The following is a 12,678-nucleotide window of genomic DNA, read 5'->3' as shown; positions in this document are numbered from 1 at the left end:
CCTCCCCCTTCCCCCCACCCCACCCCCCATCAGATGCTCTTCTTCTCTTCCCGCCGTCCCCCCTCCCATCCGCGGCTGGGTTCCTCCCGCTGCTTCCCCCACCGTTTTCCCCCTACCACACACACGCACATATATTCATACATATATACATACTGACAGACATACGCCTACCTCGTGCTGCACCCGCCTCACGAACTGCCTCTCCAGGTAACCCCCCAGAATGCGCTTCGTGATCACCTTGACTGCCACCCTGCAGTACGCGTATGTGTATGTATGTATGTATGTATGTATGTATGTATGTATGTATGTATGTATGTATGTATGTATGTATGTGAGAGGGAGATAGATAGAGAAGTTGGGGGTAAGGGGTTCATCGGGGTTCGGGTGGGAGTTGGGAGTTAGGGTGGTTTTCAGGCGGTTTGCGGGTGCTGGAGGTTCTTTCAGGTGCGGTATAGGATCTGCGCCCTGGGGACTTCGTACACGTTTCAAGTATGTGCGGCAGCCGGAAATCGACCTTGCACCTCTGTTTTGCAGCCTGAGTCTGGGGTGTGCTGCGGGTGCCCCCGACCCTTGCGCTGTGTTTCGGCTTCGGCCCCCGGCTTTACCAGCCGACCGTGTAACCTAAATCATACATACATACATGCATACATACATACGTATGGTGGCTGGCAGAAATAATGGCCGAAATCCGCCTGCCGACCCCTCGGTGTGTGACCCCTCGGTGTTGAAATGGGAGGTGGCCCGCCATCTTGTGGACGGTGTGGGACGTGATTACATCAACTTGCGAGCTGACCAGGAACCGAGTTGTGGCGCCAATCCACGTTATACATACATACATAAACCCTCCCGTAATCGCTACTTGTACATCCTTATCAGCGCGCCACTCCCTAAGACACGCACACACACACATGCACACACTCTCTTACTCCTGGCCGGTCGCTTTCTCCGTGGCTAGGTAAACGGTGCCGAAGGTTCCGGAGCCAATCTTTCCGCCCAGGGTATACCGTTCGTCGAAGTCTTTGGCGAAGCTTGGGGAGAAGATAAAAAAAACGGAGGAGCAGGTGCGAAGTTAGGTGGGGACGGCAGGGTGGGTGGGAGCGAGTGGTCGATGGACAAGCGGTGTGATGGTGGGAAAGAGGGAGAGGGGTGGGACACGCGGAAAAGGTGGCGCGAGTAGGCAGCACAACACCTAGAGTCCCTTGCATCTGGCGGGGGAAGTGCGAGAGCGGAGCGGGATTGCTCAAGAGCGGGCGGTTCTAATTATATTTGGAGAGCTACAACTGCGATTCTAAAGCGCCCAGCGTGGGTGTCTTGAGGATTGCAACGCAGTGGCAGGGCGGAGCAGTCATTAAGGGACGAAACTCAGCAATGGAGCAAAGGAGAAGAGAGAGTTTTCCGCCACAGCAAATGCACATGGTCATGGTAGTCTCATGCGACCAATGGGGCACCTCAAGGGCTTTGTAGGACTAGGATAGACAATCAATAGGGCTCAATCATGACGTGTTGTTAATAGTGGATTTGCTTTTGGTCGGCAACTCAATCTGCGGAAAGTTGCAATGGCCGCAGGCTGCAAGTAAAGCTGACACGAAAGGGGCGAGCCTCACCCAAACTCTCGCATTTCCGTCGAAACACTATCGATTTTTCTGCCTGAAGCTTGGCATGTGAATCTGCATCTAGAGCGTCGTTGTCCAGTGCTACCGAGGGCTGTGACGGTGACAACAGTCAGCGGATTCGGATTTAAATTCTGATAGCTACAGACGAAATAGCAGTGCCGTGCGTGCACGCGTCTACTATGGCATTGTGGGGCGGCACGAATTGAAAGCTCGCTTCTATTGCTGAGAAATGTGGTCGACATCGTGTGCGTCGTTACCGTAACCCTTTCAGTTGAAGCGACATATGCAAGCCAGACCTCATGCCTACGTCTTACAATGAGATTAACAACAGCAGGTTTCAAAACCTGCTAGAACGTCCATCACAAACACGTACGACCAACGACATTCTGGCATCCAAACCAACTCTCCTGCTGAACGCCTGCCCCTCGGGGCCCCGATGCACCCCTTCCATCATTATGTTCCGCCTGTTTCTGTGGTGCGCGTGCTTCCTCCAATCTCCCTAGCAAAATAACCTATTTGTCCCTTGCTACTGCACTTCCAAGCTGCAAGCGCCCCCATCGCCTGACGGTCAGCCAAGACCATTCCGGATCAAGCTCCTTACCCGCCGACCATATCAGGCAAAAAATCCATGGCAGGTTTATCATTTACAAATGACAACATTCGGGTTGGCCGCCAGGCCGGCCGCAGACTGCTACCGCTCCGCCGCCCCACCCAAGCCTTCTCCACTACCGCCCACCAGGACGCCAAACTAAAGCCATCATGGTTGCATCGATATTGTGCCAGCGTTGTGCCAGCGTTGCAGAAACTTGTAAGGCTTTTTCCCTGTGATTTCCCGCCGCACTAGGAGAAGCCGAATCCCTTCAGTTTGAGCAGTTGTCCGCAGCAGCAGCAGCAGCGGCAACAGGAGCTGTTCTTGTGTCTTCCAAAAAGTTGTGCTCAACCGGACCTACTTTAAGCGAAGTTGCTGTATTTGTGGGTGCGGGTTGGAGACTTGCTGCATGACCAGCATCGTGGGCACACCCGGACAGCTTGTCCATCCCTTTCATCACATCAACTATCCCCCCCGCCTTTCCCATGCGGGCAATAAGGAGTCAGCATTAAGTTATAACCTAGAGATCTTAAAACAGCATTGCCTGTTGAGACCAGCAGCAAAGGAGGACAAGCCGAGCCACTGAAGTTAACGCTTGTTACTGCGTTTCCACTTTTTCGCTAGCAGGCACTTGCGAATGCTACGCAATGTCCATGCGACCGCAGATGCGACAGGAAACTTCAATCCTTTGTTTCTTCCTGTGCATGTGACCCCAGAAACCGAACCGATACTGTACATGAAGCACAACCCGTCAATGGGGCACCAAAGCCAAACGAGCGCGCGAGCCACAAAGCCCACGCAGAAGCTCGTTCCTGCAATTCCTGCAGAGAACGTCAACCAACGACACCGTAGTACATGCGTTGTGGATGCGCGGCGGGTGGAGTCCTATGCTACCGCAATGTCGCTTTAAGGCTGTTAACCTGATACCTGCCTGCCTGCCTGCCTTCTTGCTCGATAAAACCTGACCAGGTACTAAATCCGTTTGACACCATAACACACCCCGCTTTATGCAAGTCTGGTCACCAGCTCTCCAAGCACCCAAAGCCTTTGCACACCCACGAACCGCGCGCCTCTATGCAGAGGGATGCGGCGCAGCGGGCGCAAGCAGACTGCTGCAATTTGCCAGCTCCGCAGCGCTATGCTTGCCTGTCTACCTTCAGCATCTAACATACTGCATTGCACCTCTCTACCGATATTCCCAAACAAATGTCCGGGAGACCTCGCGAACTCTCCACAGCTATCACCTCCACCCCTATGCGGCGCAGTCGCATGCAGCGATCGGCATCACGTGCATCCCAGCTTGACCCTCTTGGCCTCCGGGAACGTGGCAGGAGCGTCGGCTAGGGATGCGTGCCGTTTCAGCGAGTGGACGTCCGGGGCAATTGCACCCATCACCCCGATTGGTCCTCCAGCATAATGCTCTTCCTTGACATGCACCAACCCAGGTTGCGCCAGATGCGATGTCGTGGCCGCAGTGGCTGGGACGTGCCGCCCAATTTCGCCGTATGGCGCAGCGGTTTGGAGGAGGCCCGTTGATGATGGCGACGACGTGGTACGGGCGGAGCTGCCCGACACGGAGCCAGGTTGTGCCGCGGCTTGGCGCAAGTCGTCTGCTGCGGCAGCCGCGGCGGTGGCTGCCCGCAGCGTTGCCAACTGTAGCTTGGACGGCGCGCCCGATAAGCACTGCACCTTGACGATAGAACCGTCCATGACATTGTACCTGCGGGTGCCGAATAAGCCCGGATGATGATAAACCTTAGCGCGACAGGCCACCTGGGAACAAAAAGGCAGACATTTGCGGTACGGTAGTGCATATGATTTTATGAAATCATGACCCAAGTTCAATTAATGAAGTACAAATGTGTACAATGATTCAGATGTTTAATTTCAAAAATGTCAAGTGCTTGGCTTCCATAATCGCGCGTCGATGTTAAGATTCAATGGGCGTTGACGACTTACTTTGCAGCATCCTCTGCACTAAGAATCACAGCGTCTTTGTAACACCATTTGTCTGAATCCGGGTCGTAGAAGCGCTCAAATGCTTCGCCGGAGATGGCGCACTCAGGCTGCGATGGATCCTCCTCGACGAAGAAAAGTTTCCCCTCTTCCGTTTGAACATTTTCTTCCTGCATTACATACGAATACATAATCTTAAGTGCAAGTTTACTTAGGAGAGACCTCATATGAGCTTATTGACATGTTCTCACCTCCACGTTTCTGTCTTCCTTGTCCTCTGCTACTGACGTTGTGCCTACAAGCCATAAATCCGTCGATGGATACCACTGGCGAGAAGGCAGGCCACAAGCGGCTTGTGCAGCGCGACGCTTGTTTCTCAAGAACGACGCATCGAGGAAGGCAGGTCGTGTGCGATCCGACGCTTCACGCAAGTCTTGCACGGCCGTCTCATCAAGTTCCTGCAAACCAATCATTTCAAACTTTTGTTGGGCTGGTTTAACTCTTCTTGCTGACCAACTCCGCTGACTGGTTTGCTTTGTGGGTGTAACTTCACAGCTGTCACCGAGCCTTTAACCGTTCATTTGCCAGGTTGGCGTGCGGCCAACACTGTCCTCCTTTACATTGACACGGAGCGATAGGGGCGCGCTCTGCCCACCTCCAGGAGTGCATACCAGCACTTCACACTCCAGACCGCATCCTTCCCCCTCCCTCAAAACGCACCCCAGAGAGTCTACATAGCAGCCCATACCTCCTACCACAAAGGCGACCACAAACAAACCGTGCACGCAATTTACCTGCAAGGCCCGTGGCCCGGGGAACTCGGTCGAGCGCGTCCGCGCATTTGTCTGCTGCGGGCTGTTTGGTGCTGGCTGCGGACTCGCTGGCGCTAAAACTTGCTGCACAACAGGAGCCGGAGCTGGATGCATGCTAAGGATTGCGGGCGGTATGAGCGTCCCGGGTATCGTGACATGTGCGGGTGTCGGTACACCAGCAAAATGCATCGGTGGCATTGGTCTAACTGCAAACGGTAACTGCTGATGTGCTGCTGGAGCTGCGTATGGCATTTGGGCCTGTTGCGGCTGCTGGGTTTGGATAAACGCTGGCATGGGTAAAAGAACTGCAGGTGGCTGCGCTGACTGGTACGCTGGCCGTGGCGGCTGCGCAGCTTGGAAAGGAGCTGGCGGCATTGCAACCTGGGGCACATGCATTGGCTGACCGAACGCTCTAGGTCCAAACGAACTGTTACCTATTGCGGCCGAAGGCCGACCATAAGGGGCGGGGGGACGAGGTTGAGGCGGCTGCGTCACAGGATAGCCCCGATAGCCGGGGGGAGGCATCATACCACTCGAGGCAGCGCCCCCAGCAGAGGTCGAGGCCATGCCCGCGGGCACCATATACTTCTCACACGCCTCAACAACCTTTTGGTCCAGCCGCGCCACCGACCTCCATAGCTTGCATAACTTGTTTAGGGCGGGTCGAGTCGCAGCGTCCGAGTTGTCCCATACAAAGACGAAGATCTGCACAATGGTGATGGGACTTCTTGTCATCACAAAACCTACGTAAACAATCAGCTGCAAAACTTACCTCCAGCAAAGATTGGCTAAGCTGCTCTGCATACATTGGTGGACACGGCTCCGTCTTTAACATGCAGTCCACGAGGTACAATGCCGGCAATCGGTGAGCAGCGGGACACTGCACATAGGCAGAAGAAAAAGCAATCTCGACAAGGATATCGGGAAAGCTTTTGAATGACAGCATAGACGGCTTGAGAAACGCCGGGCCGCCTACAGGCCAGATAGCCCGCAGCAACGCCACAAAAAGTAACACTTTTGGACCTCACCTGTTTGATATGCTGACGAATAGCCCGAACAACATTTCCGGCTTCAGAAGGGTTCTCAAACGCCAAGTCCTTCAGCGTGACAATAGACCTCCTTTCAGGGGTCTTCAGGTCCGCCAGGTTGTCCAAAAACGCCTGGCCGAACTCGCTAAGCGCCATAGAGCAAATTTCGGCGCCCTGCTCGACGCGTCAAGCACGGAAGTCTAGGCGCCTCCAATGAAGGTTCCCTGAGGTGACGCGGCCAGCAACTTTACACAAGGAATTGCGCCAGAAGTATGTTAATCTTAAAACTCGAGTACCAACACCTATACATGGGAACTGGGTAACATTCATGTTGCGGTGAACCTCATGAGGATGACCTCGCACGGCAGGAGAAGATTACGACACGTCAACAAGTCAGTCTACATATCCGACACCATATGCCGGTATTTCTCACAATCTTACAACATTATGCAAACCGCAAACTGACCAAAGCCTGGACCCATTTTAGAGTTGGGTTCCCCCTGGTGTTCTAGCAAGGCCCCGACTTTTTAAGTAGAAATGAGCATTTATTCACAGATGCGACCTTTCTTGCAATTGCTTCTGGCTAGCAATTCGTCGGTGGCTTCACCTGACTTATTCGCAAGCCGTCTGGCAGGACTAAACGTCGGTCAGGGCGAAAACTTTACAATTGATTACGACGCGTGTCCTCGCTCGTTTCATAAAAGGAAAAGAGGGCTTAGTCCAAGTACAGCAAACCGTGCCGTTTGCCCGACCCGTCCTTGATGACCATGCTACAAGAGAAAGAATTCCGAAACACCACCATCCACAGATCCACCTCCGCGAGGCGTGCTTTGCATTGCAGAGGCACGGCCACGTTGGCCTTCGCTTTAGCCCCAGTCCCCTCAAAAGCCTACATGCATCATACACGCTTGTCCGCACCACCAGGAAAGGCCCGTCCTGTTCCCTCGGCAGCTGCAAGAGGCACACAGACATCTATACACACATACACATCTATTCACACACATACTTACTCATATACACATATATCTAGGGTTTGGCACTACTGGTAAGGCGCCATTGCCCCCGGGAGATCCCGGGATCGATACCCGCTGGGGCCAAATGTCCTTCCGATGGTGGAAGGCATTGCGCCCCTGGTTGGTGGATGGTGGTGACCTGGGATAAAGTTAACCTGCGAGCCGACCAGGAATGGAGTTGGGCCGCACGGCAGATTCCGCTGGATGCTGGTGGTGGGTGCGGAACCTGAGCGATCCACTGAGAAGATGACTAGGGTGACTGGATGAGGGTGCCCCGAAATACCGGGGAAGGCAGGGTTTCGCAGGGTAGCTGCCACGGGCGAAGATACACCCTGTTTCACACATCATATACACATAGAATACACACGTACACACACAACCATTAAAGCCGTAAAAAGGGCCAAAGCTCGTGAAACGAACTGTGGTAACTACATGGTAATCGTGTCATCTTGTCACCATGAGACCAATACATACATACACACATACATGATCACCATCGCTTTGCGCACAACGCACACATCACACCCTCCACGGCTGGGGCTCTGGGACATGGTAGGATTCGGAGCTATATCGCACGCAGCAGCGCGTTATTCCACCTGAGCCGGAGGTTGTACCTGAGCCTTGGGCCTGGGAAGGAGGCATAGGTTATAGTAGGCTGCTGCTACTGCTGCTACTGCTGCCACTGCTGCTACTGCTGCCACTGCTGCTACTGCTGCTGCTGCGGGAGCGGCTGCGGTAGGCCTGTAGTACCCGCCGCATTGGGAACGCCGCTACTTCTTGGGGGTTGCTGTTGCTGTTGCTGTTGCTGTTGCTGTTGCTGCTGTCCTTGACTTGCTGCCGCTTCCTGAGGACGGGGCCCTCCTCCTCCCGCACCTCTTTCCCCCCCGGGCACCATAGGGCCCTGCGGCGCCCCGCCGCCCATCACCATCTCCCTGGGCAACATGCCGTACCCTGGTGCCATGCCGTACCAGGGGGGCATGCCGTATCCTGGCGGGCGCATCATCATCCTCCCGCCCATACCACCAACTGCCATAGGAGCCACACCACCACCATTACCACCACCATTACCACCACCGCCACCACCACCGCCACCACCACCGCCATCGCCGCCGCCATCGCCGCCGCCGCCAACGGCCGCGCCAGGCCCAACCATACCACCCATATCCATGCCGCCCATGCCCATGCCCATGCCCATGCCATACGGTGGCAAGTAAGCGGGAAAAAACGGCGGACGGTACATGGGATACGGGGGGTAAATGGGCCGAAAGGGCATGGGCCAGGGGTACGGAGGCCTGCAGGCGCGAAAAGCCAGTGAGAGGTGTGTGTGAAAGGGGGGGAGAGGAGGGGGAGGTGTGTGTGGTGAAGGGGGGGAAAGCCGTGTGTGAAATGCTATCCAGCTGGCATATCCGAAGGTTGAGCAAGAGTTGTTGCAGACCAGTTTTGGGGCAAGACATGCAAACCAATATCCTCGGTTACACCCGCCACACGGGTCCCCGCCGTGCAAGGAACACGTGCGCCACGGAAACTCCAGGGGTGGAATCTCCGCGATATGTATGTTCCTCTGTATCGTATCCGTAAACGCATTCACCCCTCCCTTACTTACTTACTTCCCACCCTTTTCTCCCCAGCCCTCGTGCTGCACAGACAGAGAAACAAATGTACATACATAAGTGCATATACAGTGCACGCATGAACATGCTCACCGCATCATTCCACCCTGGCCTGGAAACGGTGGCGGCGGCGCCGTGAGGGCGCCGCTCATGGCAGGTGCCCCAGCGTTGCCGCCGCCGCTGCCGCCGGTGGGCGGCGGCAGCAGCGGCGCTGCCACAGGCGCCAACATCGGCGTTGCACGACCGGCGGCAGCGAAGCTTCCTTGGCTTCTCAGCGTCGATGTACGGCGCATTGAGGCGGCGCTGCGCGGTCGCGGGGTCGCCGCCGGTACGACCCCGGAAAGGGCGGAAGCGGCGGCGGCGGAGGCCGCCCCTGCCGACGGCGGCGGCACCGGCGCAGCTGCCGCCGCTGCTGCCCCCCCATCCCCCTCCTCGTCCTCCTCTTCGTCCTCCGCGAGCCCAGCCACCTGCAAACCCACATGACATGCGTCACATGCATGTGTGTATTTGCATGTCCTTATGTATGTATGCATGTATGCATGTATGTATGTATTTCTGTGGGTCTTCAGAACAGGCACCACCCGTGGAAAACTCAACACCGTGTGATACACACACGACGGCAGGAGTTAGGCACGGAAGGTATATGCTGTACGGAGCATCCTAATCGCCGTACCCATACACTCTCCCAGCCCGGCCCGTATCCTCTGGCCCACGTCTTTCATTCTAACACCTTTGTTTTTGCTGATGGGCCGTAATACCTCAACAATTCTTCTTGACAGGTTACAAAACGATTTATTTACTTTTCTGTGATATGCTAATAGTGATTCATAATAGTATATTTTGAAAATAAGTTTTTATTAGTTATTCCATGAAATCGTTTTCTTATTTTGCAATCGTGCTTACACGACCCAGTCCTCCCACAGTCCCACCTTGATGATGGCGTCGTTGATCATCTCCACCCAAACGTCGTCTGGCATGTTCCGGGGCTTGGCCTGAGCGTACGTCTTGTTGGTTACCTGGCGACCCGTGGGTCAGAGTGTGCCAAGTAGGCCGGTCGGGGGTTGGGTATGTAAGGGCAGCTTGGCGGCTGGGTTTCCAGTTTCATTCCCCTTCCATCTCCCCCTTTGTCATCCACCACGAGCCGCCATGGGACGCCTCTCCCTTATTTCATATTTGACATACATACATACATACATACATACATACATACATACATACATACATACATACATACATACATACATACATACATACATGCATACATGTCGAGCTCTCTTAGCCTTTCTCTCTTGGAGGTTTTTTGTTGGCCTGTTAGGTATATCAGGAGCCCTCCCCTGCCGGGACTGCCCTAACCCAATTTTTGGTTGTTTGTTTGTTTTCCCTTCGAATCCCGTTTTCGTTGGTGGTGTTTTGGGGGGTTGTTTCAGAGACCCTTTGACTTTGCCCTAGCTGAGACTTGTGGACTCGCCCTAGCGGGACCTGAGAACCCTTCGTGGTGTATTCAATGCAGCGCCATCCCTGGATGGAGGGGCTGCGGAGTGGCTGCGTAGAGTGTTGGCAGTCTGAGTCGGGGTCGGGAGCACACAAGACTAACCGACTTGTGCTGTGTGCTCCCGACCCTTGCGCTGTGTTTCGGCTTCGGCCCCCGGCTCTCGCGGCCCACAGTGTAATCTAAGTCATACATACATACATACATACATACATACATACATACATACATACATACATACATACTTTTCAATTTAGACCCAGTGCTGTGGAAGGGCGCGGACTTGTGCGGTGTTACCCCCTCGACGGGGGCTATCTCCCCTGGACTAGCCCAGGGAGGGAGAGGCGGAGGAGGGTAGTAGTTTCAGGAGGCTGTTTGGCGTCTTGTGGTGTGAGCTCTTTGCGCTCTTTTTTGCGTGAGGATTTTTGAGCTTGGTGACCTCCCCAGCCCGGGAAGACTCGTCGGGCTCCCGGTCGCCCAAGTCCTGGTAGCGAGCTCTCTGAGATGCTCGGTTCGTTCGGTCGGCAGGAAGAGCCCCCCAGTTGCGACTTCGTTTATGTTAGGAGACCAACGGGCATAGATCCCGTCTAGTTGGAGCGCCAAACAAGCGCTGTTGCGTGCCGGCCGTCGTTTCCCGTGCGGCCTGACCCGGGGGCGGAGTGCATGAGACTAACCAGCCGTATGCACCCGCCCCCCGCGCTGTGCTTCGGCCCTGGGCCCCCGGCTTTTCAGCCCACAGTGTAATCAACGTCATACATACATACATACATACATACATACATACATACATACATACATACATACATACATACATACATACATACATACATACATACATACACAAGAGGAACCATACCCAAAATCATTTATGCAGAACATATCTTCCTTTTCTTCTTCTTCTTCGCGGCTCTGTGGAGGACACACACGCACACAAAGAGATACACTCACACGCACACACAAACATACATACTTCGCACGCACATATGCACCTGTTTACACATGAGCTCGTAGTGTTTGGTTCCCAGTTGTGGCGCCATGCTGCAGTACGCGGGCCGCCGCAGCGACGTCAGCGGCACCCGGGTAGCGGGGGTCTCAAGCTGGCCCTCCCTGGAGACGTCCATCAGCCGGATCTGAACCAATTCCAAACGTCGTCGTGGTGGTGGTGGTGGTGGTGGTGGTGGGGGGGGGGGGGGGATTCTCGTAATCCGGAGGGGGGGAAGGAGGAGGCTTAAGCTTGAGAGGGTTATTACCCATGAGGAGAATTTCTCATTTCCAACGGTAAGGAGGGGGTCCGGGAGGAAGCGGGAAAGCTGATACGTACGTACGTATGTATGTATGTATGTAAGGAGCGGCACGCGGCAGGCAGCACCGTTGGGGGTCCCGTTCCCGCAGCCCCAACAGCTTCATATATGTGCAGACAGACATAGCCAGACATAGCCAGGCATAGACAGACATACATAGCCAGGCATAGACATACATACATAGCCAGACATACATAGCCAGGCATAGACAGACATACAGATATGGAAGCAAAACAGACGACAGACGTACAGACCACGCACGCCGCGTGACCTTTCCCGCCGTCCTCCGCCGCCTCTTGCAGCCTCACCAGCACACTCGCACACTCCTCGTGAACCTTGATTCGACCCGTCTGGGGGCAGGAGGGAGAGAAAGGAGGGGGGAGAGGAACGGTTGGTGTGGAGGGGGAGAGGGAAGGGGAAGACGACCCCCATAGACGGGTGGTGCAGCTGATACCCCAAGAGATAGATGGATATCTCTCCGCAGAATTAGACATACAGACATACAGACATACTGCATCAGGAGACGAGCGAGGTGGGTGGGAATGAAGGTACGGGAGCAGTACAGGGCTACGGGAGGGGGGTGGGGGATCACGGGGTAAAAGCAAGAGAGGAAAACACACAATACCAATTGTCGCGCCACGCCTGCGGGCAATGACACCCGGGGAGACATGAATTAAGGAACGGAACGAGGTCCGCGCAAACAACACATACATACTATCATACAGACGCACATAACACATTTTAACAGAACGCCGGAGTTGAAAGAATGAGTTATATATATACACATTATAATTACATACATGCACACATACGCACATGTGTACCTGCAAATGGTTGGCAATCACGGCATCCAGGTCGCCTGCTGCAGCGATCTCCTGCAGCGGCAATAGCAGAGTAACAGCAGCAGTCACAGCGTGACTCAGGCAGTAGCAGCAGAATTAGAAGCTGAGGATCAGCAACCAAATTAGCAAATAATAAAACTACAATACCTATTACTTAATTACATTCTTATAATGTCAAATGCGTGACGACATATACGGAAAGAAAAAGAAAAATCGCACATCTGCACACAATCTTACAGGAAGCTGAAGTATGACGGATGATCCCGCTCCCACTCCCTTCACCCCCCAACCCCCTTCACCCCCCAACCCCCTTCACCCCCCAACCCCCTTCACCCCCCAACCCCCTTCACCCCCCAACCCCCTTCACCCCCCAACCCCCTTCACCCCCCAACCCCCTTCACCCCCCAACCCCCTTCACCCCCTTC

General features: G+C 54.6%; 2 protein-coding genes across 2 annotated transcripts in view; both read right to left on the bottom strand.

The window, feature by feature from the left end:
* The window catches only part of VOLCADRAFT_120190 (uncharacterized protein), a gene marked incomplete at its 3' end in the record, with an annotated part of 7,237 nt that extends 5,327 nt beyond the window's left edge, over positions 1 to 1,910 (bottom strand). Inside the window, exons 1-3 of the mRNA XM_002945740.1 lie at positions 1,605 to 1,910; positions 927 to 1,028; positions 172 to 250 (exon numbers count right to left, since the gene is read on the bottom strand). Coding sequence (XP_002945786.1) covers positions 172 to 250; positions 927 to 1,028; positions 1,605 to 1,855 — 432 coding nt within the window. The remainder of the gene's footprint in view (positions 1 to 171; positions 251 to 926; positions 1,029 to 1,604) is intronic.
* Positions 1,911 to 6,713: 4,803 nt separating this feature from the next.
* Positions 6,714 to 12,678, bottom strand: part of VOLCADRAFT_86096 (uncharacterized protein) — a gene marked incomplete at both ends in the record, with an annotated part of 17,889 nt that continues 11,924 nt past the window's right edge. Inside the window, 8 exons of the mRNA XM_002945739.1 lie at positions 6,714 to 6,887; positions 6,917 to 6,949; positions 8,162 to 8,303; positions 8,715 to 9,088; positions 9,551 to 9,637; positions 10,939 to 11,019; positions 11,100 to 11,240; positions 11,720 to 11,761. Coding sequence (XP_002945785.1) covers positions 6,714 to 6,887; positions 6,917 to 6,949; positions 8,162 to 8,303; positions 8,715 to 9,088; positions 9,551 to 9,637; positions 10,939 to 11,019; positions 11,100 to 11,240; positions 11,720 to 11,761 — 1,074 coding nt within the window. The remainder of the gene's footprint in view (positions 6,888 to 6,916; positions 6,950 to 8,161; positions 8,304 to 8,714; positions 9,089 to 9,550; positions 9,638 to 10,938; positions 11,020 to 11,099; positions 11,241 to 11,719; positions 11,762 to 12,678) is intronic.

The sequence above is a fragment of the Volvox carteri genome, assembly GCF_000143455.1.
Source record: "Volvox carteri f. nagariensis unplaced genomic scaffold VOLCAscaffold_1, whole genome shotgun sequence".
Classification (NCBI taxonomy): Eukaryota; Viridiplantae; Chlorophyta; class Chlorophyceae; order Chlamydomonadales; family Volvocaceae; genus Volvox; species Volvox carteri.
The sequence above is the reverse complement of the archived record's forward strand: the minus strand, read 5'-3'. Positions and strand labels throughout refer to the sequence as shown.